General features: G+C 53.7%; 2 protein-coding genes across 9 annotated transcripts in view; one reads left to right on the top strand and one right to left on the bottom strand.

Annotated features, from left to right (window-relative positions):
• PDXDC1 (pyridoxal dependent decarboxylase domain containing 1) overlaps positions 1 to 10,883 on the top strand; it is a 51,520-nt gene extending 40,637 nt beyond the window's left edge. For 6 of the 7 annotated variants that reach the window (XM_021697960.1, XM_021697961.2, XM_044915626.1 and 3 more), the window contains 9 exons: positions 2,318 to 2,406; positions 3,323 to 3,428; positions 5,043 to 5,214; positions 5,856 to 5,974; positions 6,215 to 6,336; positions 7,510 to 7,602; positions 7,687 to 7,783; positions 8,644 to 8,748; positions 9,170 to 10,883. In XM_021697960.1, coding sequence (XP_021553635.1) covers positions 2,318 to 2,406; positions 3,323 to 3,428; positions 5,043 to 5,214; positions 5,856 to 5,974; positions 6,215 to 6,336; positions 7,510 to 7,602; positions 7,687 to 7,783; positions 8,644 to 8,748; positions 9,170 to 9,429 — 1,163 coding nt within the window. In that variant the 3' untranslated portion in view covers positions 9,430 to 10,883. Of the gene's footprint in view, positions 1 to 2,317; positions 3,186 to 3,322; positions 3,429 to 5,042; positions 5,215 to 5,855; positions 5,975 to 6,214; positions 6,337 to 7,509; positions 7,603 to 7,686; positions 7,784 to 8,643; positions 8,749 to 9,169 lie in introns of those variants that run through there. The other variant, XM_044915627.1, reaches the window with a different exon arrangement.
• Positions 10,884 to 11,422: 539 nt separating this feature from the next.
• Positions 11,423 to 24,207, bottom strand: NTAN1 (N-terminal asparagine amidase). 2 transcript variants are annotated; one of them, XM_044915074.1, is made up of 10 exons: positions 24,122 to 24,207; positions 18,557 to 18,659; positions 18,415 to 18,480; positions 18,021 to 18,129; positions 16,582 to 16,655; positions 15,118 to 15,171; positions 14,590 to 14,643; positions 13,538 to 13,635; positions 12,157 to 12,270; positions 11,423 to 11,761 (listed from the first exon to the last, which is right to left on the bottom strand). In XM_044915074.1, exons 1-10 carry the CDS (start codon positions 24,200 to 24,202, stop codon positions 11,582 to 11,584), a joined length of 933 nt encoding a protein of 310 aa, XP_044771009.1. In that variant the 5' UTR covers positions 24,203 to 24,207; the 3' UTR covers positions 11,423 to 11,581. The 2 variants fall into 2 exon arrangements, with proteins under 2 accessions (XP_044771009.1, XP_044771010.1); XM_044915075.1 differs by lacking the exon at positions 18,557 to 18,659 and having other exon boundaries at positions 11,429 to 11,761; positions 24,122 to 24,174.
• Positions 24,208 to 24,213: the final 6 nt, after the last annotated feature.

Genomic DNA, 24,213 nt, shown 5'->3' with positions numbered 1-24,213 from the left:
CTTCGGCTCAGGTCATGATCCTGGAGTCCCGGGATCGAGTCCCGCATCGGGCTCCCTGCTCGGCAGGGAGTCTGCTTCTCCCTCTGACCCTCCTCCCTCTCATGCTCTCTGTCTCTCATTCTCTCTCTCGCAAATAAAAAAAAAAAAAAAAAAGATTCTCTCCCTCTCCTTCTGTCCCTCCCCACCCCCGCTCTTGTGCATGTTTGCTCTCTCTCAAAAAAAAAAAAAAAAAATTTATAAAAATTTTCACAAAAACTCCCGGCCTAAATGCCTTAGCATTTTACTGATAGTTTCCTGTGATCAAACCAGTGGTTTCCAAATGCCAGTCCCTGGACTAGTGCTAGAATGAATGGGTAAGAGTCCCTTGAAAAGAGAGATCTGGATACGTATGTATATACAACCTAGTGAATCAGAGTATCTGAGTTAGGGCCCCCAAATCTCTCTTTTATTTTTTTGTGCTTATCACAGTTTATTTTTTTAAGTAATTTAAAATACTATGTAGGGCGCCTGGGTGGCTCAGTTGGTTAAGCGACTGCCTTCGGCTCAGGTCATGATCCTGGAGTCCCGGGATCGAGTCCCGCATTGGGCTCCCTGCTCGGCAGGGAGTCTGCTTCTCCCTCTGACCCTCCCCCCTCTCATGTGCTCTCTCTCATTCTCTCTCTCTCAAATAAATAAAATCTTTAAAATACTATGTAAACATACAGTAAAGACATTGGCAGTTGAGATTGGGAATAACCTGAGGCTATTTTTAAAGGATGTCCCAAGCGCCCCCGTCCTAGTCCAGGTTTTTCTCACCTGGACAGCCACGGTCCCCACCAAACTGATCTCTCACTTCCGTGTACTGTACACACCCCATTCGGGACCATTCTCTGCATGGAGAGTGGGTGGTGATACACGTGGGAGTCCCGTTGTGCCCTGTCGCTGCCCAGACCCTTCAGTATCTTACGATTTCTATTGAATTAAGTCCAAGCTCTGTACCTTGTGAGGCCTGTGGGGTCTAGCCTTTGCCATTTTCTCTGACTTCCTTTTAGGCCATCTCTTCTCTTGATCATTGCTTTAGTCAGACTGGTCTTCTCTGAGTTTCTAGAACATTCTGCACTGTCCTAGAGCAAGACCTTTGCACTTGCTGTTCCCTTTGCCTCAAGCACGTTGCCCTTCACTCTTCTTCTGGCTGGCTCCCTGTCACCATTCAGGTCTCCATAATGTCCAGCCTCCTCAGAGAGGCCTTCCCTATCTGTCCTGTCTAAAGCGACTGTATCAGAGGCCCTACCTTTTTTCATGGCACTAGCAACAGTATATGGTGATTTCATTTTTTTCTTTACAGTGTTTCTTCAATAGAATATAAACAGCAGGATGCCAGAAACCTTGTGTGCCTTATAACCCACGTGCTCAGCACAGCACCTGGCACAAGCAGGCACCCAGACCATTTGAATGAAAGGAGGATAATTCTGTTGGGAGGCCCACTGTGGGTGCTCTTGGGTTCCCTGATTTACCTCGCTCAGTGGTTGATAGACTAGTTGGTAACTGAAAATGTTATACTTTCATTTCCTCTCAAAGTTCTTTTTTTAAAGATTTTATTTATTTGTCAGGGAGAGCATGAGCAAGGGGAGCGGCAGAGGGAGAAGCAGGCTTCCCACTGAGCAGGGAGCCCGATGCGGGGCTCGATCCCAGGACCCCAAAAAAAAGACTTCTTAAATGAAATTAAGAATTCTGTTTGTGAGACTATATTCAAGCGTTATATTTTTCATGAGGAAAAAAGTTGTGGAAGCTTAAGATACACATTTTCAAGAAATTTTAGTTGTGGTAAAGAAAAGTTTACCATCTTATGTGTATAGTTCAGTAGGGTTAAATACATCCACATTGTTGTCCAACAGCTCTCCAGAACATTTACATCTTGCAAAACTGAAACTCCATACTCATTACACACTAACTCCCCATTTCCGTCCTCCCTCCCAGCCCCTGGCAACCACCATCTACCTACTGTCTCTGAGTTTGACTCCTGTGGGTACCTCATATCCATGGAGTCATGCGGCATGAGTCTTTGTAACTGGCTTATTTCACTTAGTGTAATGTCCTCAGGGTTCATCCATATTGAGCTTGTGAGAGAATTTCCTTGCTTCTTAAAGATGAGTAACACTACGTTGCATGTATACGCCATGTTTTGTTTCCCCATTTATTGTGAGGTAGACATTTTAATTTCTGTAATATTTGAGACTTCTCTCAGGTTCTGTTGGGAGCTCAGTGAAATAAGGTTTGAGGGGTGTGTGTGGAGCTGTGTTTCTAGAAGGTGAATCCCCTTTCTGTGTTCTGGTGTCAGATCCAGTGCTTAAAGCCGTCCCTGTGCCCAACATGGCACCTTCGGCAGTCGGCCGGGAAAGACACTCGTGTGATGCCCTGAATCGCTGGGTAAGAATGGCGGTCATGTGCTCTTTCTTCTCCACCCCAGACGGGGTAGCACGTGCTACGTCTGGGACGTCAGCCCCCGGGAGGGACGCTCCTATGGAGGTAACGGGCCTCCTCTAGGGCTCTTCCTCGGGTCACCGCTCCCCGTGCTGCGTGACATCAGGCAGGGCCTTGCAGCATGACCCCCGCAGGTGACCCTTTCCTGGCTGCTGAGGCCGGACGGGGGCTGCACTGAGCGGCTATGGTGGCGTCAGAGGGCGCATGAGCCGGAGACCCCAAGCGCCCGGCCGTCGGACAGCAGGGACCGGGGGCGCTGGGCTCCGACTGCCTCTCAGCGCTGAAAGCGCGCCTCCGGGACTGTTGTGTGAAGAACGTTGTAAACAGTGTCGGGGTGCCCGCCACAGCCGTGTCGGCCCTGGTGTAGCGTGCCGTCGTGCCCCCAGCGGCTTGGGTGAGTCCGTTAGGATCCATCGTGCAGCGACGTCCAAAACAGCCAGAATCAACCATGTAGCTGGACGTTTAGGGCAGGAAGGAAATGGTCATCATTAACTTACGTGAAAGCTGCAGGTTACCGCCCAGCATGAACAGTGGTGTGTTTTATGGCGATAGAAAATACGCAGAGACCCAGGATGGGTCTGTCAGACGTCAGCAGTGGGCGCTTCTCAGTGGTGTGTTGTGGGTAATTTTTATTTTATTCTTTCGGTTTACCTGTATTTCCTAGATTTTTCTACACTGCAGTTGTATTTTTTAGTAACAAAAAGTGTAAAACTTTTAGTCCATTTAAAAAGAAGTGGCCATAAGTATGCAAAGAGAATCAAAAGACTCCGGGAGCCTCCGGGGCCTGAGTGGGTGAGGGTAGGTGCGAAGACCGGGAGGCCGTCCCTGGGGGAGCCTCCTCATTGTGCCCTTGTCCCTGCAGCTGGGAGAGCAGCTCAAACAGCTGGTGCCCGAGAGCGGCCTCACGGTCATGGATCTGGAAGTGGAGGGCGTGTGCATCCGGTTCAGCCCTTTGATGACAGCAGCAGGTAACCGGTCTCCGTGGGTTGCCCTCCCTCGTTCTGGAAGTGACAGTGACATGTCCGTGAAAGTCCGGGCGGTGGTTCATTTGCTTTTCCTTGGGATACTCTGCCCTCTTTGAAGATGCTTTTTCTTTGCCTTTGGGCTACATTTAGGTAGATGAGCTTTCCAGGGTAACATCTCAGAAATACTTCTATGGTCACTCGAGCCTCCCTGTGTTTTGGTGTCTTGTGACCCTTCGCTGTCTCTGCCGTGGCACTCCGTCTGCCCGGGAGAAGCACCTGTGGGGCTTTGGGCTCCCAGCAGCTGGGCCGCCTGCGGAGACTCTGGGCTGCGGGGAGCGGAGCCTGCTCAGGGCTCCCCTGGCGGTTCAGACAGACCGCGAAGGTGGAGGCCACCGTTTTAGACGTTTGAGAAAGCGGGACAGCTGCAAGTATGTGGGATTTTACGACAGAATGTCCTGGGTGCACGTCCAGGCCTGCTCCCCGTTCCCGTGTCATAGCGGTGTGGGATCCCGTCCGTGAAGTGCCTTAGGTGCCCGCCTCCGGGTCGTGGGACTGAACAGCCCGCTAACAAAAGATACATTAAAAACTGACGATGCTGGGGCGCCTGGGTGGCTCAGTCGTTAAGCGCCTGCCTTCGGCTCAGGTCATGATCCCAGGGTCCTGGGATCGAGCCCCGCATCGGGTTTCCTGCTCGGCGGGAAGCCTGCTTCTCCCTCTCCCACTCCCCCTGCTTGTGTTCCCTCTCTTGCTGTCTCTCTCTCTGTCAAATAAATAAAATCTTTAAAAAAAAAAAAAAAAAAACTGACGATGCTTTATTTCTGAGATGATGTAAAGATTTTTCAGAAAATCTTTGATTTTTTTTTTTTTAATGAGATATTTTTAACATTTTGGGGAAGATAATTGCTGGAAGACCTCAAAGTAGGGAGATGTGGGCATTTGTCCTGCAAAGAAAAGCCTGCCACGAAGATGACTGGTGGCCTCCTGATCTTCCAGTAGTTTCTGCACGTGGTGTGCAGGGGGCCTGAGCCCCAGAGGGTTAGTCTCTAGCTGAGGACACCCAAGGCAGCACGTACGGAGGCTTAGTGTGAGCCCTTCCCCCATTTGAGTCGCATGCACAGGGTAGTGATGTGGGGTCCCTGCCGGCCCTGGGGGCTCTCAGGCTGTCCTCGGTGCTGTTGTCGTCAGCCCGCCCTCCTGCCTCCCCCTCACACACCCGCCAGAGTCCCCTCTCCCCGGGATGTCCATGTGGAGAGAGCCATGTGCTTGCCTCATCCTTAACAGCCTGCAGTACGATGTTGATAACTTGAGCAGAGTCCTGAGAGAAGAATCTGATTTCCTGTTAGAGTTTCATTGTGTGTTACATCAGGGGGCTGATTCTGTCTCCGTGTAAGAGGGAAGTGTGTCTACATCTGCAGGAGCTGCTGTATCAACTTAGAGCACCCACTTTTTTCCATATGGGCTTAGTGGCCTTTTTTTTTTTTTTTTTTTAATGCTTTAGCTCCTGCTAACCAGACGTCCCTGGAGCTGCTGACCTCCCTGACAGTGGGAGGGGAGCCCTGCCCTCTGGCTTCCGCCATGTTCCTTACACATTTCTCTAACACTTGGGGACGTTTTCAGTTTTAGGCACTCGGGGAGAGGATGTGGATCAAGTCGTGGCCTGCATCCAGAGCAAGCTGCCCATCCTCACCTGCACACTGCAGCTACGGGAGGAGTTCAAGCAGGAGGTGACAGCAGCGGCAGGTCTCCTGTACGTCGATGACCCGAACTGGCCTGGAATAGGGGGTGTCAGGTACGCGTTCGTGCCGCTCTGCCGTGTAGAGACCGTGGGTGCGGACCGGCTTAGAAATTGGCGGTGAATGTGTGTGGTCACAGCGAACATGTCCAACGGAAGGAAATGCAGCAGGATGTTCTGGGTGCGTAGCAAAGCCCAGCGCAGCGGTGGTGTGGCCACCCTTGCCCTCGGTGAAGTAGCGGTCCCTGTACTTCCCACGCCAGCTTGCAGGTGACCACGGGGCAGGGACATGTGCAAGTGCACAGATGACAGATGCTTACTCGCACGGGGTACAGAGTCACTAAGGATTGCTAAGACCGAGAACCCCCTCACCGGCTGAGCACACGCCTCTGGCCTCCGTCGTTGGTTATCCCTGTGGCTGTTTTCCGTCTCCTTTCAGGATGAGGGGAGACTCCCTGCTTCTGTTACAAATGAGGCTTCCAGACCTGGCCTCTCTAAGTTTCATGGACCGAAGACTTGGGCCTTCCTTGCCGTGTTCTTGACACTATCTGACCTTGAGATGCTCAAGTGGCTCCTTGGCCCGTGTGTCTCACATCCTTGGAAATCACCAGTAGCTTAGAACCCCCCCTGCAGTCCCTCCCGTGTGTGAAGAGGTGTTTGATCTTTTAGATTGAAGTACTGTTATTTGATGTTTGTAGGTATGAACATGCTAATGATGATAAGAGCAGTTTGAAATTAGATCCAGAAGGGGAAAAAATTCATGCTGGACTCCTGAAAAAGTTAAATGAACTGGAATCTGACCTTACATTTAAAATGGGTAACTACTACTTTTATAAGTCAACTCTTAACTTGGGAAGGCCTTTTCTAACTGGTTAAGGGACAGGGGGCTGTGTCCCCTCAGAGGAAATGCTGGTTTAGTTCTTTCTAGGGTGAGCTAGCTCCCTCCCCCTCCTGCAGCCTCTCCGGGCTTCCCTCGCCCCATGGGGGAGGCTCCTTTGTGCGCGGCCTTGTGACCGACGACTTGGGGACCAAGTTGGTCGGTCGTTCCTTCCCGCAGGCCCGGAGTATAAAAGCATGAAGAGCTGTATTTACGTTGGCATGGCGAGCGACGACGTGGATATTTCTGAACTAGTGGGGACCATTGCAGTCACAGCCCGAGAAATTGAGGAGAACTCACGGGTCTGTAAGACTGATCTGTGTCTCATCCCTTTTCTGGGTTTGCTCCGGGCAGGTAGCTGAGGTCCCAAAGGAAGAAGCTCCCCTCAGAAACATCTGTTCATTCCCAAAAAGCGTGTGAATGCTTCCCATGAGCTAAACCTTGTGCCAGGAATCCAGAAGCCCACGAAGACTGGACACAGCCCCTGCCCTGGGTGGGCTCAGCACTGGGGGGCCGAGATCCACATAGCTGGGCAAGGCGGCAAATGCCGATGGGGAGAAGTTAGGGGTAGCAGAGCATTCGGGAAGACGCGGCCTCGTCTGCTTGAGAGGGTGAGGGGAGAGTTCCTGAGCGTAACTGGTCCTGGTGCTGCATGAGGCACATGTTTCTCACAGCAGAACTTCCCGCCAGTAGTAGACCTCCTTTTAGCCAATTGGCGCGGAGACCAGGCTGTAAGCTTCATGGCCGTTCTGCAGACCAGGTACTTGAGTCAGTAGAAATCCCTGAGAAGCAGAGAAAAGGAACTAAAGCAAGAGGGGTCTGAGGAGACCGGGGCGTGTGCGCGGCGGCCCACTCCTGGTAGGAAGTTGGCTGTGAGCCTGAGGAGCCGGCTTTATTCATTCTCCGGTGGACTTCCTAAAGGTTCTGCTGAACTCACTCTGTCACTTCCGATTCCACTTCCATGAATGTTGAGCAGTGTCTGTTTTCTGTTGGTAAGACATTCAGATCACATTTCTCTTCTCCTTTCGCTGGCAGATGAGGCTGGTCACCAAGGCGTGTCTTACCCTTAACCAGGCATTTTATCCTCTTCTATTTAATTTCCTATTTTACTTTGTATCCTGATATTTTAAAAAGTGCAGAATTCCATTTACTAATATACTTTTGAAAAATGTCGCACGTGCTGTGGTAATAGTTCTAGGTCTCAGGCAAGAAGCTTAGACAACTGGGGCACCTGGGTGGCTCGGTTGGTTGGGTGTCTGACTCTTGATTTTGGCTCCGGTCATGATCTCGGTGTCCTGGGATCGAGCCCCACGTCAGGCTCTGTGCTCAGCACGAAGTCTGCTTGGGATTCCCTCTCTCTCCCTCTTCTCCTCCCCACACTTACGTGCACTCTTTCTCTCTAAATAAAGTCAAATCTTTAAAAAAAAAAAAAAAAAAATCTTGGACAAGTAATGTCTTCCTTGGTCCTAACACAGCTTCTGGAAAACATGACAGAGGTGGTTCGGAAAGGGATTCAGGAAGCTCAGGTTCAGCTGCAGAAGGCAAATGAGGAGCGACTTCTGGAAGAGGTGAGGCTGAGCACAGAGCTCCCAGCTGACGCCACACTGGGAGCCCCTGGCGGGATGGTCATGAGCAATGGTTCTGTTTTGCAGGGGGTGTTGCGGCAGATCCCCGTCGTAGGGTCCGTCCTGAACTGGTTTTCTCCAGTACAGGCTTCACAGAAGGGGAGAACCTTTAACTTAACAGCAGGTAGGACTGACGAGTGTCATCCCAGGTCTCATTTTGACCCAGTTCCGGTGATCCCACACACGAGTGGAGGAGCCCGGTGCCCACACGGCCCATGCTCCACACTGGGTCTGCCCCGGGGACACTGCAGTGTAGCGTCTTCTCTCTCCGGCCCCCACGGCTGCAGCCGCACGAGAGCAGACCCCTCTTCCTGGAAGCCCGTGGGAACGTGCCCCCTCGGCCGTTCGTGTCCTCCACATGGTGTCTGTTGCTCAGTGCTCAGCGTTAATACTTGTTGCGGTCTCACTAGTGCTTGGCCTCAGCAAGAGGCTGCTTCTGAAAGGGGAGATGAGAAGCCTGGAGTCCGGAGCACCGGGCCAGCTTATTTGAGACCAGGCCAGCAAGTATGAGCAGTTGCCGGCACTTGGGGGAAGATGATGTCCTGCTGTCGGTCTCTTCCTGTTCTGTTCTACTCGGGGAACAGCTCCCTCAGCCTGGGGCCCCTCCCTAGGAAATGATGGCTGCAATCTCCTAGGACTGTAATCTGATTTTTGAACACACCAGCCTTCAGCAGAGAGGCATCTGTTCCTTGCTGCTGAAGCACTTTTCCCACTCGCGCGTGGATCCCCAGGCATGTCCCAGGGATGCAGGGTCCCTGGGGAGGTTCAGGGTGGAACACCCCAGCAGGGCTGGGCCTCGTGAGGAGCGCTGTGAGGGGCTTTCTCTAGTTCCCAGCACGTTTCCGGAGGGCCGAAGGCTCTGCTGGTCTGAGCGAGGCTCAATAGCCGGAGGAAGCTTCTAGGGGGACGAGGCTGCATGGGTCAGCTCCCAGGGCGGCCTGTGCCAGGAGTTTCTGCACACACTTCTCTCTCTCTCGTCGGCAGGCTCCCTGGAGTCCACGGAGCACACCTACGTCTATAAGGTACAAGGCACGGGAGTCACACCGCCGCAGACCCCCTCGGGCACCCGCACGAAGCAGAGACTTCCAGGTACAGGAGAACTGGTGCTTCTTGGAACATAGACCCTTGCGTCCTGGGGGGCTTTTCCTGTTCGGTGTTACCTGCATCCTTTTGTTTTCTCTTCACTTAAGACTGGTTGTCCTTTTAACCATGTCCGTCGCCTTGAGCTTTAAACCGTGGAGAAATTTCTCCGTAGCACTTCACGGGGGTAGTTAGGGTCTTGAGAGCTGGCATCATGTTGAAGCTGTCCTCGCCTGAGCTTTTCCTGATGGGGACCTCAGAGGTTCCCGGCCTCAGGAGCCGTGTTGGGAGTCCTGCCAGTTCTCATTTCTCACTTCCGGGGCATCAGAGCCTGGGATTGGAGGGGTTTCTCCAGAAGCACTTGGGATTAAATAAAGCGGTCGTTCGTTGCACAGAGAGCTTTCAGCACTGTCCATGGCTCTTTCTCTAGGTCAGAAGCCTTTTAAGAGGTCCCTAAGAGGTTCTGATGCTCTGAGCGAGACAAGCTCGGTCAGCCACATTGAAGACTTAGAAAAGATGGAGCATCTGACCGGTGGGCCAGAGCAAGATGCCCTGGAGACCAGCAGCCCCGAGCCCCACCCTGGGGCTCCCACCCTGCAGGACACCGAGCAGACAGGGGCCCTCCAGAACGGGGCCCAGCACACAGAAGATGACCGTCCACAGGTAGAAGAACTGGAGAGCTTAAGATAAAATTCACTGTTTTGCTTTGAGACTGTACTGAGTATTGTTTCAGGGAAGATGAAGTTATACTGAAAATGTGAACCGTGCCACGTGCTAATGCAAGAGAAATTACTGTTATTTGTGCTTAACTGGGATTTTTTGCACAAATACGTGCCTGAAAGCCAGGCTTTTTAGAAGGGCAATTGACTTGTCTAATTCCACTAGTATGCGGAGCAACTACTGTTGTTTCTGTCTACCCAGCTGTCATTAATGCCGTTTTTCCCCCGTTACCATAAACACTTGGATTCACAAAGAACACTTAGAATTTCAAGTGCCTGCCACTTGAAACACTTGCGGTTACCGTTCTGAACGTAAGTGTAAGACGTTGTATGAGGTTACGTATAACTTTTTGTTAAGACAGCTTTCTTTACAACTCTCTGGGTTCTCTGCTGTACTGCTGCTCGGGAGAGACAGCTGGCTTTCCATGTTGGAATTGGTGTTCAGTTTGGGCAGGTTGTGTGGATTTGGCTTGAAGGAGAACGGGATTCAGTGGGATTGAAAGAGAGCTCACGCCCACCATCCCCCCTGCTGCTTCCTCGGGGGGCGTGGGGGCGGGGAAGCCCCCCTGCCGCAGATCCACTTCTCCCTTTATGTACTATTTGTAAACAAATTAAAGGACTATCTATGAAGAGTAACTGTAAAACTCTTGACCATATACATGTATATTTTTAAATATTGGTAAAGCTTTTAAATTGGCACACAGTACAGACTGTGCTCATTTCTATGTTTAATATCCGAAAACCTGATAGAGATGCTACTCTTAACCTAATTATTAACTACGCTGTGTAGCACCCAGTTAAGTTTCAATTCTTAAATAAGTATCCCTTTGACCCATTTGACATGGGAGCTTCTGTGGCTTCTCCCCACTAGCAACTCACCCCTTTGGGCCCAGCTCAGAAACAAGAACCAGGAAAGTCATCTTGCTCAGGCTAGTCAAGCCAGACCACTGCAGAAACAACTGGAAGCCCTTAAATACTGCCTGTTTTTACTTTTCTAGAAGTACCGCGTCTCCTCATTTATCCTAGCTAATGGCCCCTGTGCCTTTAGTCCAGCCAAGTCAAGCTACGGGACACCTCAAGATAGTGGGGTTTCACACTGGGTTTGTGAACTGTCATGTTGGAAGCCTTAGTTACACCATATTAAGCCTATAATTAGACTCTGATTGGATGTGATCTCCTACATTTGGCACTTGTCAAAATGCAATTTTTGTGTGTGTGCAGATGATTAAAGTCTTCCCTGTTTATTTGGTGCAATGAAGTATAGCAGATAAAATGGGGAAAGGGGAAATTATCACCTTTAACAAGATTAATTTTTAAATGTTTTTATATATATTTGGAATTGTTAAATTGGTTTTGCTGAAACAGAATTTCACCCTTAAGACACTATTTGAATGTTGGTTTCAATAAAGGTTCTTGAAATTGTTACCAGTGAGTTCAGTTTCTACACAGTAATTAGGCATTGTGCTTGCCGCCTTTAGGGTAGCAACTTCAGAAACCTAAAAGTCTCTAACAAGTGTAACTGGCATATATCACAATGTGGGCATTTTAACGACCTTACACTAAAAGAACAGACTGACCAGTGGCTCTGTGTAACTCTCACGTTAAATGTAGTCTCCTAGGAGATTATATTGCACAGCAGACTGATCAGATTCTGAACTTTTCATCTCCATCTAGAAGTGTAATACCAGTTTTAATTGATGTTTCTAAAACATTTTGGGGCCAAAAAAAACCCCTCGGTGAGATGCATAAATTGTCACAGAATTTCAGTGCATTTTAAATACTGTTTATCTGTATTGTACTTATCGTTTTTCCTTTATTCCCTGACTAAACAGAATTAATACTCACCGCGTATCCGAAACGGCAGCTTGTCCAGTCGCGAGGCAGGCAGCCCCTCTGGTGCTCGTGTTACCAAGGAGGAGAGGCTGGAGGTCAGCTTCAGCGAGCAGAAAGTAAACCTAAACAAATGCCTTTGCCAAAATAAGATTTTATTTTGAAAGTCATTTGAAGGACAGTAAGGAAGGAGACCTAAGACTCAGCAGATGTAGATTCTGATGCGCATTCTTTGCAGCCCCCACGGTGGTCTTTGTCAGGCCAACAAGTTGCTTTCTTTGGTGATCCCGTGTTTAGCTTCCTGGAGAAGAGACCTTTTCCCATAAGCCACCTTCATTCTTTTTGTAGAGCAGAGCCTTGTTTCCAGGAAACAGTGCGCTGGTGGGAGATGGGTGTTTTTTTAAAAACATCAAGGTAGACCTAATATGTTCCACAAAGTGGGGCGGCTCAGCCAGAGGCGAAGTGGAAAGGTTCTGGAAAAACAAGATTCCGCGTATGAGAGAGGAAGAACCTGGCTCTGTTACCCTCCATGATAGCGCTGTCGAAGTATCTCCGTGTTCTTAAACATGGATCTGGACGTTCAGATCACCCAGTATAGATCCACGATAAAATTACCTAGAACGTGAGGGGTCCTGCAGTAATGGGAAAAGAGCAGTTGCTTGCAGACTCCTTCCGACCCATGCAAATGCCTGGCCGGGACCTGACTTCTCTGCTGATCTAGAAGTTAAACGGGGTCTGCTGATAGCATCCTAAAAATAACTAGTACCCACCACAAGAAAAGCGCCTCTGCTCTAAACTTTTTTTCTTCTTACAGATGAAGAAACCAGGGTGCAGAGAGTTAGGATTCACCCAACCTGTAAATTCTCACCTCTAGTATTTGCTTATCGTCTTGCTGCAGCCAGAAATCCACGTGTGGAAAGGGCATCCAGGAATACGGTCCTATACGCAGTTGCTCTGTCTTTGCGTCGTAAATACTAATCATCTAAGAAGGAACATTTCCAGGACAGAATGTAAGGCATGTTCCCCGCTTCTCAAACCCCACCAGTAACACCAGCCCAGTGCAGTCCAGCAGTCACGCATGTACCTGGAGGCTAAGCTTCTTGAAAACGTCTCCTGATAAAAGCCGCTACTGCCCTGTGTAACATGCAGTATTTCCTCCAGTCCTGACAACAGTCCTTGAGGAAGATAGCGTTTTTCCCATTTGGGGTGAAAACCTGAGGCTCAGGGGGGCAGACAGTGGGCCTGCAGCCGAGCCCGACCCAAGTCCACGGCGGCCGGACTCACTGCTGCACAAACCTGTGCCCAAGCACCCACGTACCCGCATCTCCAGAGCACACCGTGCAGGCCGCCCATCGAAAGCCAGGAGAAACCAACTTGTACAAACGCTCATTTGCCCAACGATCAATTCCCCGAATCCCCTCAGCTGCCAGTGGCGGGTTCGAACCAGCAGCGCTGGGTTTGGGTTCCTGAGACTGAGCTAGGTGCTGAAGTTAGCAGAGTCCAGGCCACCGTGCGGCTGCAGAAAGTGCAGAAAGAACCTTCCAGCTGTGCACTGGTTGGCAAAAGAGATCGCTCTGAAGCCAAACATTTCTCCAACGAAAACGTCCACACCCCATCCGTGTGCGCACCTCTGCGGGGAGGGGGTGGGGGGTGAATGCGCTGTCGGGTCTCTCACACCAGAGAAGGGGTGAAAGCACCCTTTAAGTATTTTTAAACGGCACGTAAGGCTTGGGTTTTTATTTCTCTAACTTCCAAAATTAAGGTGTTAATATTCAAAAGCATCCCTGGCGATCAGACTTGTAAAAACTGATCTGATCATTCTTTTGGATTAATCCACTTGTTCCAGCAGATGGCCCTTCAAGGACTTGGTCCAAAGAAGCGTGTGCTGCTGAGGGAGAAACCCCTTCTTCCCCCTGCCTGGGTCTCCTTTCCTTGTGGGACACGTAGGTAAAGGTTGCACCAAGTAAAAGGGGTCCGTTCTCTTTGCAATGAATGGTGAGGCACATGTTCCCTCCCTCTACGCCTTCAAGGCAGAGAACTGGGGTCTTGAGCTTACAACCTAAAATCACTCATTATTCTTCTTTGTTGTGTGTGGGGGGGTGAGCGAGCTGATCCCTGATCATTTTATAGCTTTAAAGAAACTCGATCAACTGTTTACTTCTAAGGTCTACAAAACCTGAGGCTTTGGACTGCGATGCCCTTTTTTTTCCCCCCTGAACCCCTTAACACAAAGATGATTTCAAACTCACTGGTCCTCCTGTTAAAGCTCGGGCAGCACGGAGCTCCTCCTCTGGACCCCGATCTGGGAAGGATGCTCGGTAAATCTCTGCGGTCTTAATGTTGACAGCTGTGGGGGGACAAACAACATTTTCTCTGACTAAAGACACAGATGGAAAGTTTGCATGGTCTTACATTTCTACCACCTGTAACAGAGCGTGGTGAGTCTCCCCGAGAGAGAGAGAGAGAGAGGAGAGTCATTCTGTTCCATTTCCACTGTGAGGAGTGTAGCTTCCCCCTTCGTGCAGAGGGAAACTCCCGTGCGGGCCTCTGACCACCGTCCTGTTGCAGCCGAGCCTGTTGCGCACACGGCAGGGCCTGGGCCGGACTTGGGAAGACTTCGCCCCAAACCAAGAGTGAGTGGCTCCCCCTGCGCCCACGGGCAGCCCGCCATCGTCCAGGCAGGCGCGTGGCAAACCTCCCTGCTCAGCCCTGGGACCGCACGGATCTCTGAACGGCTGGGGGCAGAAGTGTGGCCTGGGATCACGGCCAAATCTGGTGTTTTTGTTTAAATGTTAAATGTTCTAGGGAATGGAGTAACACGTGTGTACCCGGCTCCATACGCTATCACAGATGGGACAGAAGTCCTCTGCAAACACAACTAGCTTCCCCCTGCTCTCAACCTCAGCGGCCCCAGGGGCTGTCGCAGGAGAGGGTTCTGGGTTTTCTGGAGCCCGAAGAATTTTACACTTTGCTTAGGAGGAACTGGGTTCGCGACCAGACCTTACCAGGTGGTTCATGTGTAAAGAGACGCGAATGCCCGCTCCTGACCCCGGAGCCCTGTTCCCCGTGCCACTGGCCCTGCTTTCTACCCACTCCCTTGTTTGTCCTTGTGCTCTCGGGCTGTGGACATTCTCGGTTTCGTAGCCAGAGGGCAGAGAAGGCATGCTGCTTGCCCGGGGCCCGCAGAGGAGTGAGGACAGGAACCTACACAGTGAGCACAGCCGGCTCACGACGTGGTGACCAGAGCCCGCCCTGCCGGCCCGGGACTGGCCTCTGATCCCCGACCAAACACGCTACTTACCGATGCCATAAATTACTGGAAAGTGGTTTTCGTTTTCTTCCCGGTCATTTAATTCTAACAAAAAAAAAAGGTTCTTTTTAAGATCTAACAAATACGCAACAATTGCTTTCATGTTCCACAATTAACGCCAAGAGGGAGCCCACACTGCAAAAGGAGAAGAAAATCGGAACACGCAAGGGACCGTTTTCCTGCGTCCCTGCCAAGTCCCTGAGCAGGGGGGGTCCCCGAGCAGGGGGGTCCCCGAGCAGGGGGGCTGACAGTCCGCAAAGCGCCCCGTCCCGAGTTAGAGCCTCCCGGCCCCCTACACCCTCAGCCATCCGCCACGCGTGGGGAAGGGGCCGGGGAAGGATGAAGGTGGGGGTCAGGGTGTCCTCGGAGGCGGCGCGGGGGAGGGGCGGGCCATGGCCAACACCAGTGGCACACACGTCAGCCAGGTGCTGCCAGACTGTCTCCCGTGACCGACGTGCTTGTGCGAGGTCTTGCTTTGAGGGTGAGGGCACCAGCTCTGGGGAGGATGGCAGAACTCACCTGTCACACACAGTGTCACTAAGTGAATGTCCTCCTCTTGTCTGTCAAATTCACCTACAATGAGAGTTTCTAGTTAGCAGCACACAGGCTGAGCGAGGCGACAAGGGGCCAGATTCCCACGGAAGGACGCCACGGCACCCCGCGGGCCAAGTGACAGGCCCATTCCCAGCCTCGGGCCCAAAGCAAACTGACCAAGGCTATCCCCTCCTCTCTCCCTGCTGAGGCCTGTGGGGGACCGCTGACGCGTAAGCTTTTTACTCTTAAGCAACAGTTATAAAAAACTTGATCACTGTAAAAAAACAAAAAAACAAACAAAAGGAAATACAGGCAAGTATAAGGAGCATATGGGTTTTTACTGGTCTAAGTACATGGGTTTTTTTAATTTTATTTATTCATTTGATATACAGATAGCATGAGCAGGGGAGAGGCACAGGGAGAGGGAGAAGCAGGCTCCCCGCCGAGCCAGGAGCCAGATGTAGGGCTCGATCCCAGGACCCCGGGATCATGACCTGAGCTGAAGACCGACGCTTAACCATCTGAGCCACCCAGGTGCCCCTAAGTATGTGGGTTTTTAAGGTCCATAGTCCCAGCAGTGAGCAGCGTGTGCATTTCCTTTCTTCCTGGCCTGCGCCCCACTGAGCCCACTCCGGGTGGGCAACTTTATGTCCCCACGACGCACCTGCTTTCCCACGTAATTCTAAGTCTTGCTTAATAGCTCCTGAGCTGTTTCTTTACTGATGGATGTTAGACTATTTCCTAACGTAAAGAACGTTCTTACTGCCCATCTTTGGGCATACGTCTCTGCGCACGTTGCAGGTGATTTTCTTAGATTCCCAGGTGGGAATTACTGGGTCAAAGGACATGAAACCTTTTTAAGACTCAAGCCAAGGGGCGCCTGGGTGGCTCAGTCGTTGGGCGTCTGCCTTCGGCTCAGGTCGTGGTCCCGGGGTCCTGGGATCCAGCCCCGCGTCGGGCTCCCTGCTCGGCGGGAAGCCTGCTTCTCCCTCTCCCACTCCCCCTGCTTGTGTTCCCTCCCTCTCTCTCTCTCTCTGACAAATAAAATCTTCAAAAAGATTTTAAAGAAGACTCCAGCCCAGATGCCAGGTCGCCTGGCCCAGAGCCTGCAGCAGCGACTCCCCCAGCCCGCCGCCTCGTGGCTACCAGAGCGGGGGCTTCCACGCTACTTCAGTAGGGAAAACAGTGGCTTCAGCCGTGTTTTAATGTTCTGCAGATTGAAATGGACGCCACGGCCCAGAGGGCGGTTCTGCCTGTACACAGGTCAGTGCTGTCTGGGGCCGGGTGGACTGTCGCACGGACACTCTGGCCCCCGTCCCCTCAGCCCCTGAAGACCGGGCTCCACGCCCCTCCTGCCCGAGTCCCAGCTCCAAGCAGCGGCGCCCCTCCGAGGTTGAGCCACAGTGGGCGCAGACTTCTGTCGGAGTTGGGGGAACGCAGGGCACTTACTAAGAAGCTGATGAGTAAGTTTTTGTGACAACTGCCTGTCGTCACTGAAGCCTCCCACGAGGTGCACTTCCAGCCTGGCAAAGAGACGGGACGGGGGTCAGAGGGCCGTCCACAAGGCTGCGCTACAGCGGTGCTTCCCGCGGGCCGCGTCCGCGCCGTGGCGCAGGGAGGACACATCCGGGCGGCACCAGGGGAGACGGGTGAGGCTGCCAGGGCTGCGCGAGCCGCCGGGGACCCGGCCCAGGGGAGCTGTGTGTGCTGGTGAGCGGCACCGCTGCGGTGCGGAGGGCCAGACGCCCCGCTCCGGAGGAGCAGGACTACCGCCCGCTTTCACCCACCCGACGCGGGGTGCTTCCAGAAACCTCGGACACGTCTCAGCCTAAGGGGGCGCGGGGCTGGGCAGGGGAGGCGGCGGACCGCGGGGACTGCGGTGGGCCCCTCACGGCGCTATCTCCCGTCCACCTCACCCGGACGGACGGAGGAGCCCCTCCATTTCCGAGAGGGAAACGGGGTCTGTTTCCTAAGGCCACGCAGACCCACTACACCAGCTTTTCCAAGCTGGGGACCCCGTGCCGCTCCCTCGGGGCGAGCCTCCCGAGGACGGTCCCCGCACACACTAGCACGGCCGAGCCCTGAGAAGCCCCGCAGCTGGAAACCCCGAACTCCCCTGCTGGACCCCGCGTCCCCCGCCCTCGTCTACCGATCCCCTTGTCCGCAGTCCGGGACAGCGCCTTCTACGGCAGACAAAGCCTTCCTGACCAAGGAACCCGAAGCGGCCACTGAAGCGGCCACGTCGCCAGTGCGAGGACAAGCGTCAAGGGGCCCCAGCGAACGTGAGCCAGCAGGAGGCGCCGTGATGGGCACGGGGCTCCGGGTTCCCCTGCCCGGGTGTCCTGCAGCAGACCTGCCACGTTAGTTCCAGAACCCAGTGAGGACCCCCCCCCCGCCCGCATCCCCGTGGAAGGAGCACGCCCAGCACCGAGTGAAATCACCGAGCGCCGCCCGCACGGGGCACACGCTCCCGAGGCCGGCCCGGGAGACGCGCCGAGCTTCCCTGCCTCCAGCCCTTCCCACCGCGTAACATCCCAGAGGGCTTCCTGAAGGCCCCCCTGCCTCAGAATGGGGGCGCCCTGGGGCAGCTTCTGGCTGGGAGGAAGCCCCCGACAAGTGACTGCCAGAAGGACGGACGGACAGACGGACGCGGGGAGGCAGCATCTGGGGTCTAACAAAGCGACGTCCGACACGTGAACATCTCAAAGCACGTGAGTGACAAGACAGCCGGAGGTTCAAAGTCAGACCCTCAGGACCGTCGGCCTGTACCCGTCACCCCAGAACCACTGACGAGGGGCCCACGCCGTGCCAGTTCTCCCCGGGAGCAAGGCGGCCACACCACAGTGCACGGTTCCCGACAGCACGAGACAGACGAGCGTGGAGCTCACCTTCCACACTGAGCGTGGTCCGAGAAGGCTTTTATGGAGCTCATGATCAAGGGGACCTCCGCTCTGGTGTCGCTTCCATCACAGTGGGTCAAGCAGGTGGCCCCGTTACCTGAAGGAAAGGGTGGAATGACTCAGGTTATTCACCGTGACAGCCCGGGACGCCAGGCACACCTACTCCTGTCCCTTGGGACGCCTCATCTCTGGGTAGCCTGGAGGAAGAAGGAATAGAAACATCTGTGCTGCCCCGCCAGCGCGTCTGGCCCGGGCCACGGGGAGCCAGCATGCAGACCGGAGAGCGGGAGAGCGGGGCCCCGGGACACTCAGGCGCAGGCTCGGACAGCCCCCCGCGGGCGGCCGCTTTAAGGAACGGTCTCCTTCGTGTCTCTCATCCTACCTGTGTGCCTCAGGACCACAATGTGACAAGTGGTGGCATCATCAGAACCCAGAATGGAGATGGAGCCTGTTTGAAAAAGAAAGAAAATAAAATACCCAGTAGCCTTGGGGGGTAACGCCCAATGCACGGCTTCCTAACCTACCATCCTTTGGGGAGGTCACTGCCAGCTCTCTTTGCTGAACATACAGAAGGCCCTGGGGTCCCACTTGTTGAACAGACTGACCTCTGAGAAGTCTGGCTCTTTCCTGTTTAATTAAGAAAAAAAATAAAATAGTGATGGAAATTAGTGAGGACTGGGTACCCAGCGAGGGCTCGCAGGGCTCGGCATGGGAGCACTACCGGGCGGACCGGCTAAGCGAACGGGACAGCAGTCGCTATCGTGGGGGACAGGGCAGAGGAACGGTGAAGTTCTCTTCCTTGATGAAACCCCAAAACGAGACCTGACTCAGGAGCAAGAGACTCTGCCCAACTCTGCAACCGGGAAAGGAATCGGGAGTGTCGGGGCCAGCGCCCCGGCCGGCTCCGCAGCCACAGCCCTGGTGGGAGAGAGTCTAGGACTGTCCCTGTCCCCCGTCTGGTCCTCCCACTTCGGGACCCCTGCACTGAGTATGCACCCCGAACGTGCACCCCCCCGCGCTGCTCGCAAGCGGCCAGCAACACTGAAGGCTACATACAGGAGGATGGTCTGGCGATGTAAATGGAAAAGATACAGAAGAGTAAAAAAAAAAAAAAAAAACCAAAATGTAAAAGCTCTAACTATGCCGTTCCTACAGCAGGGCTCAGGTGCTGCTACACACGGGAGGCTCCATTCTGCGAATGCTCTCTGATGGGGTCCCTACCAGAAAGGAGTGGCTGGGAGTCAGCCAACCCACGGAAAGGCCGTGCTAATATCAGGGGTCAAAACTTCCTCTCCTTGAACGTGAGCGTGAACCCGTGCGTGGAAGCGCCGAATCACCGGATGGTGTGCCTGAAGCGAATGTATCACCCGGGATGGCAACTACCCTGGAATTAGGGTTTAAAAAAAAAATCTTAGGCAGTGGCGCTTGGGTGGCTCAGTCGTTAAGCGTCTGCCTTCGGCTCAGGTCATGATCCCAGGGTCCTGGGATCGAGCCCCGCATCGGGCTCCCTGCCCCGCGGGAAGCCTGCTTCTCCCTCTCCCACTCCCCCTGCTTGTGTGCCCTCTCTCGCTGTGTCTCCCTGTCAAATAAATAAACAAAATCTTAAAAAAAATTTTTAGGCAGTAGCCTAAAAAAAATTCAAAATAATAATAATAATAATAAACCCTCAGGTGATTAAATTCTTTAATGAAAACTGAAACTTTTTTCGAAGATGTCAGACTGATAACAACGATTTATATCATCACAGGATACAAGCGCTGTATCCCTACTTCCTTCTCACTTGCAACAAGCAAGCTCCTGAGAGAACAAATTCCCGTCCCAGTGCACAGTGTCAGGCCTGGAGCGGAGAGCTTTCTGGTCTTACAGGCTTGCCTCCTGCCTAGGGCTCATGCGGGTTGGTGCTTGCTAACTTCGTAAAACACAAGATGTAAAAATAAACCAACTAACCATGACCAGCTTGACATGGTTACACCTGTTTTCTTTTCATAAACCTTCATTAACTGGAAGCGAGGCGGCAATGAGCAAGACAGTGCCTCCTCCACAGAACCAACCAGAAGGAGCCCAGGAACTGCAGTGTCAGGCCGGAGACGGGAGAAGGCAGCTTTGCCTCGCGTTCCCCCTTGAGCACATACCTTCTGCTTTAGTCTTTCGGGGGCGGGGGAAGGAGGGCGAAGGCAACTTGTGACCACCCACTTTCACGCGGGGCCACCACCCAAAAGCAAAGCCATGTGTGCGAGCACGAACTACCACTTGCGTACCCGAGACCAGAAATCACGACGTCCCAGCAGCCCGCCCCCCCCAACCCGGCTCCGATTTCCCAGACAGACAGGAGCATAAATCATAAGAGAGGATGCCACAAAGCGACAAGAACATGTTGTTTGGGTTTCCCACGTTAAGAAATGAAAAAAAAGTTTAGCCAAACTTCTCCGCTGTGCAAAAACACGGAGAGCTACTTCATGAGCTCCCACCCCTTCCTGAAATAAAGGAGCCCTGTCTTCTCAACGTCTGCTAGTCTCTGGACACGCGGAGTCCCCCAGGAATCCCCTCTTGGGCAGGCTCTCGTTTCCCAATTCCTCTTCCTGAGCGCCCCTCGCTTAAGCCAGGGCTCAGCAAACTTTTCTCTGAAAAGGGCCAGAGAGTAACTATTTTGGGCTCTGCTGGGGTGCGGTCTCCTCTTGCAACCACTAGGCTCTGCTGTGTAGCCTGAGAGCAGAGACAACACGTAAACAAGCGTATGGGCGCTGTCCCCAGAAGACTTCATTTATGGGCGACACCGCCATCTGAATTCATTTCATATAATTTCATATGTCACGAAATACTCCTCTTTGGATTTCCTCTCCCCCCCCCCATTTAAAAATGTAAAAACCATTCGTGGCTCACGGGCTGTCCACAGTCACCATCTGGCCCGGGGCTGGAGTGTGCTGACCCGTCTTAGCCAGTCACTTAGTATGACCACGTGTCCCTCTCCCCTGCTGCCACAGTCTGTCAGTTCTTCCTGCAAGTTCTCCTTCCCCCAGGGCAAAAGGGGATGATGCTGTCTGCTCCTTAGCCTGTGTGAGGATTAACTGGGTGGCTGTCCCCATGCCCGCCTGTTTCCCTGACCCCTAGGTCCCCCTCGCCACCCACACAACCCTCCCCGATGGCTGCTGGCGTCACTGCTTCTAAACGCTGATTCTGTTCCATCCCTTTCCTGCTCGGAAACCCTTTGAGTCCAGCAATTTCACTTGTGGGAATAATTAGGGGGATTTATTAAGACTTAGCTCTGTGAATGTTCATAAAACGCCGAAGATTTAGAAATACCCTGCATGCTGAGAGGCAGGAGCAAAGTTACGGGGCATTCATGTCGTGGAATTCTATGGAACCACACTTAGCACGATGCTGGGGGACTGGTTACTGAGCACCTGTGGGCGACTCGCTAAGAGCAAAAACTCGAAGACGAGAGCACCGCCCAGAGGAATGAATGCTCCGCGGTGCTGACCACGGATCTAGACCCGCCCTGTCTCAGAGTAGCCACTAGCCATGTGTGGCTGTGGAGCACCAGAAACGTGGCTAGTATGACTGAGGAACTGGGTTTTCCGTTTTCTTTTGTGGTGATGACATATAAGGGGCCCCATTTAGTGGGGGGAAAGGGGGTCCAGACTGAGCAGCGCCGCCAGGGTCCCCACGCGGGCTTCACCACTCCCGCGATGTGGGGCTCCGGGCAACTCACGCCCCTGGCGTCCCCGTAAGGGGTGCCACTCCTGCTCGGTGCCAGGCCTGGCTAGGGACGGGTTTGTAACTGCTGCCGCCGCACAGGCCAGATCGTCCCGTGAAGAAGACACATCAGCGGACAGAATGTGGAGTTTGCGCTCACCTTCGGAAGTTCATCATTCGGATGGAAAGAAAACCCTCTGCACCACAACAGTGGTTGGGGTGTCCTTTTTGACGTCTATGTGTTAGCTCTTAAAAAAGGGACGCACGACTAGTTCTAGAAAAACTAACGAAAGCTTTCATTTCACCCCACTGCTTATTCGGTCCAAGATCCACCGAAACCCCTCTAACCCCGGGGCGACCCACCTCCCTGGGTCTCTATCTCCCACTCTCTCCCCTCACCCCCTCTGCGCCCGGGAACCCGGCCCGTCCACCGGCCCTCCGGGTGCTTCCCCTCCTTGCCCACGGAGCTCAGCTAGACTGCCCTCCCCCTCCTCCCCCTGTTCCCATCTCTCCCCTGCGTCCATCCTTCTTCCCTAAGACCGATGCAAAGGCGGTGAGCACCCCCAGTTTCCTGTAATGCACACTGGCCCCCACCAGGCAGCTGGCCTTCGAGACGACCGGCCACCCCGGCCTATCACAGCCCTCCCGACTCCCCAATGAGTGTGCTGCTTCGGACACTCCTCTTTCTAACTTTTTATCACAGAAATTCTCAGGGAGACATAAAAACAGTGTCAACTGGGGCGCCTGGGTGGCTCAGTCGTTAAGTGTCTGCCTTCGGCTCAGGTCATGGGTCCCTGGGTCCTGGGATCGAGCCCCGCATCGGGCTCCCTGTTCCACGGGAAGCCTGCTTCTCCCTCTCCCGCTCCCCCCGCTTGTGTTCCCTCTCTCGCTGTGTCTCTCTCGGTCAAATAAATAAAATCTTTAAAAAAACAAAAAAACAAAAAAACAGTGTCAACTAAATTCTTTAGGCAGCTGAAATATTTTCCCCTTGGAGAGTCCTACTCCAACTTCATCAGTTAACGAGGCGACAGCGATGCAGCCCAAGGAAAGCGCTTAGCACAGGGCCTGGTGTCTGCTAAGTACCCGGAAGGTCGACTGTTTTCTTGAACTGCAGGCTGAGAAGCACAGAGTTGCCCCCTTTTCCCTGTAACTCCTCATCCTTCAGGTCATTCTCAGGGGTCCTTCTGCTCATTCATGGATATAACAAACATTTACAAAGTGCAGATTCATAGCCAGAGACTGCCCTAGGCGCGGAGGACACAGAGCAATAACACACAGTCTGTTCGGGAAGCTCATGTTCTGGGGGTCAGATCGAGGGAGAATCAACACAACACGTATGCAGACAAAATAATTCCAAAGTGTGCAACGGTTAACAGGAAACCCCAAGACGACCTTCGGTGAGCCTCGAGGCTAGGTCAAGCTCGTCTGCTTCGCATCTCACAGTGCAAACGGGCATTCTTCCTGGATGGCACTTAACAGTGCACGGTGTTTGAGCCGTTCTGTGATCAAAAACCATCCCCTCTAACCAGGCTGTAAAGCAGCCCGCCCTGCTTGTAGGGAACAGGCGAACACGGTGCTCGACAGACATCGGAGGCTCAGTACGTATCTGCAGTCAACGAACTGACGGATTCCCCCTTAACCAGATCTGGGGCACGTGAGAGGTTTGGACCCATTTCTTTTTTACGTTAAGAACCCCTTTCCAAACTGTCTCTGCATAAGCATGGACCACGGGTTCAGAGATCTACTTGAGGACAAAAGCAGAAGACGGAACAAAACCTAACCCTTGCATCAGGGCGTGGTCCTCAACACGGCTCAGCTGGGGGGAAAAGCAGGGCCCTTCCTTCTGGCTAAAAATACCCGGGGGCCCTAATCCCCGGGGTGGGGGGGGTTGGGGAGGGGAAGAAGCCGGGGGGAGCGGCCGGGTGCCCCTGGCCGGAGCCCCGCCGGGAGGAGCGGCTCCCCGCGGGGCGCGGACCCCGGCGAGTGCCAGCGCGCAGGGGCGCTGCCCAGGGTGGCCTCAACGGGCCAAGCCCGGCTGGGGGTCGCGAAGTCCCCGGGCGCCCTCCGGCCGCGGTGCTGTGCGACCTTGGGCAAGTCGCCTAACCTCTCTGGGCCGCCCGCCCCTCCTCCGGCAAAGAGAGGCCTCGGCAGAATGCCCTCGAAGGTGCCAGGGAGGGGAAAGCCCCACAACAGACGCCTCGAGCCAAGGCAGAGACTCGCTGCCGGCGGCCGGGGCTCCCGACGTGCCGCCAGTCGCTCCGCTGCGCCAAGTTTAAACTCTGCCTCCGGGAGCGCGGCTGGAGGCGGTGGGGCTAGGAAGGTCGGGCCCGCCCGGCAGGGCCCCTCGGGCCCGCCTCGAAGCTCCCTCCCCCCACCCCAGCCCGGGCCCCGCTCACCTCCAGAGGCGGGTGGGCTCGCACCAGGTCCCCGGCGGACTGCGGCAGCCGCACTCGCCGCCCCTCGACGAGCAGCGGCATCGCGGAGGCGG

The sequence above is a fragment of the Neomonachus schauinslandi genome, chromosome 5 (genome assembly GCF_002201575.2).
Source record: "Neomonachus schauinslandi chromosome 5, ASM220157v2, whole genome shotgun sequence".
Classification (NCBI taxonomy): Eukaryota; Metazoa; Chordata; class Mammalia; order Carnivora; family Phocidae; genus Neomonachus; species Neomonachus schauinslandi.
Note: the sequence above shows the minus strand (reverse complement) of the source record. Positions and strands in the feature narration are given on the sequence as shown.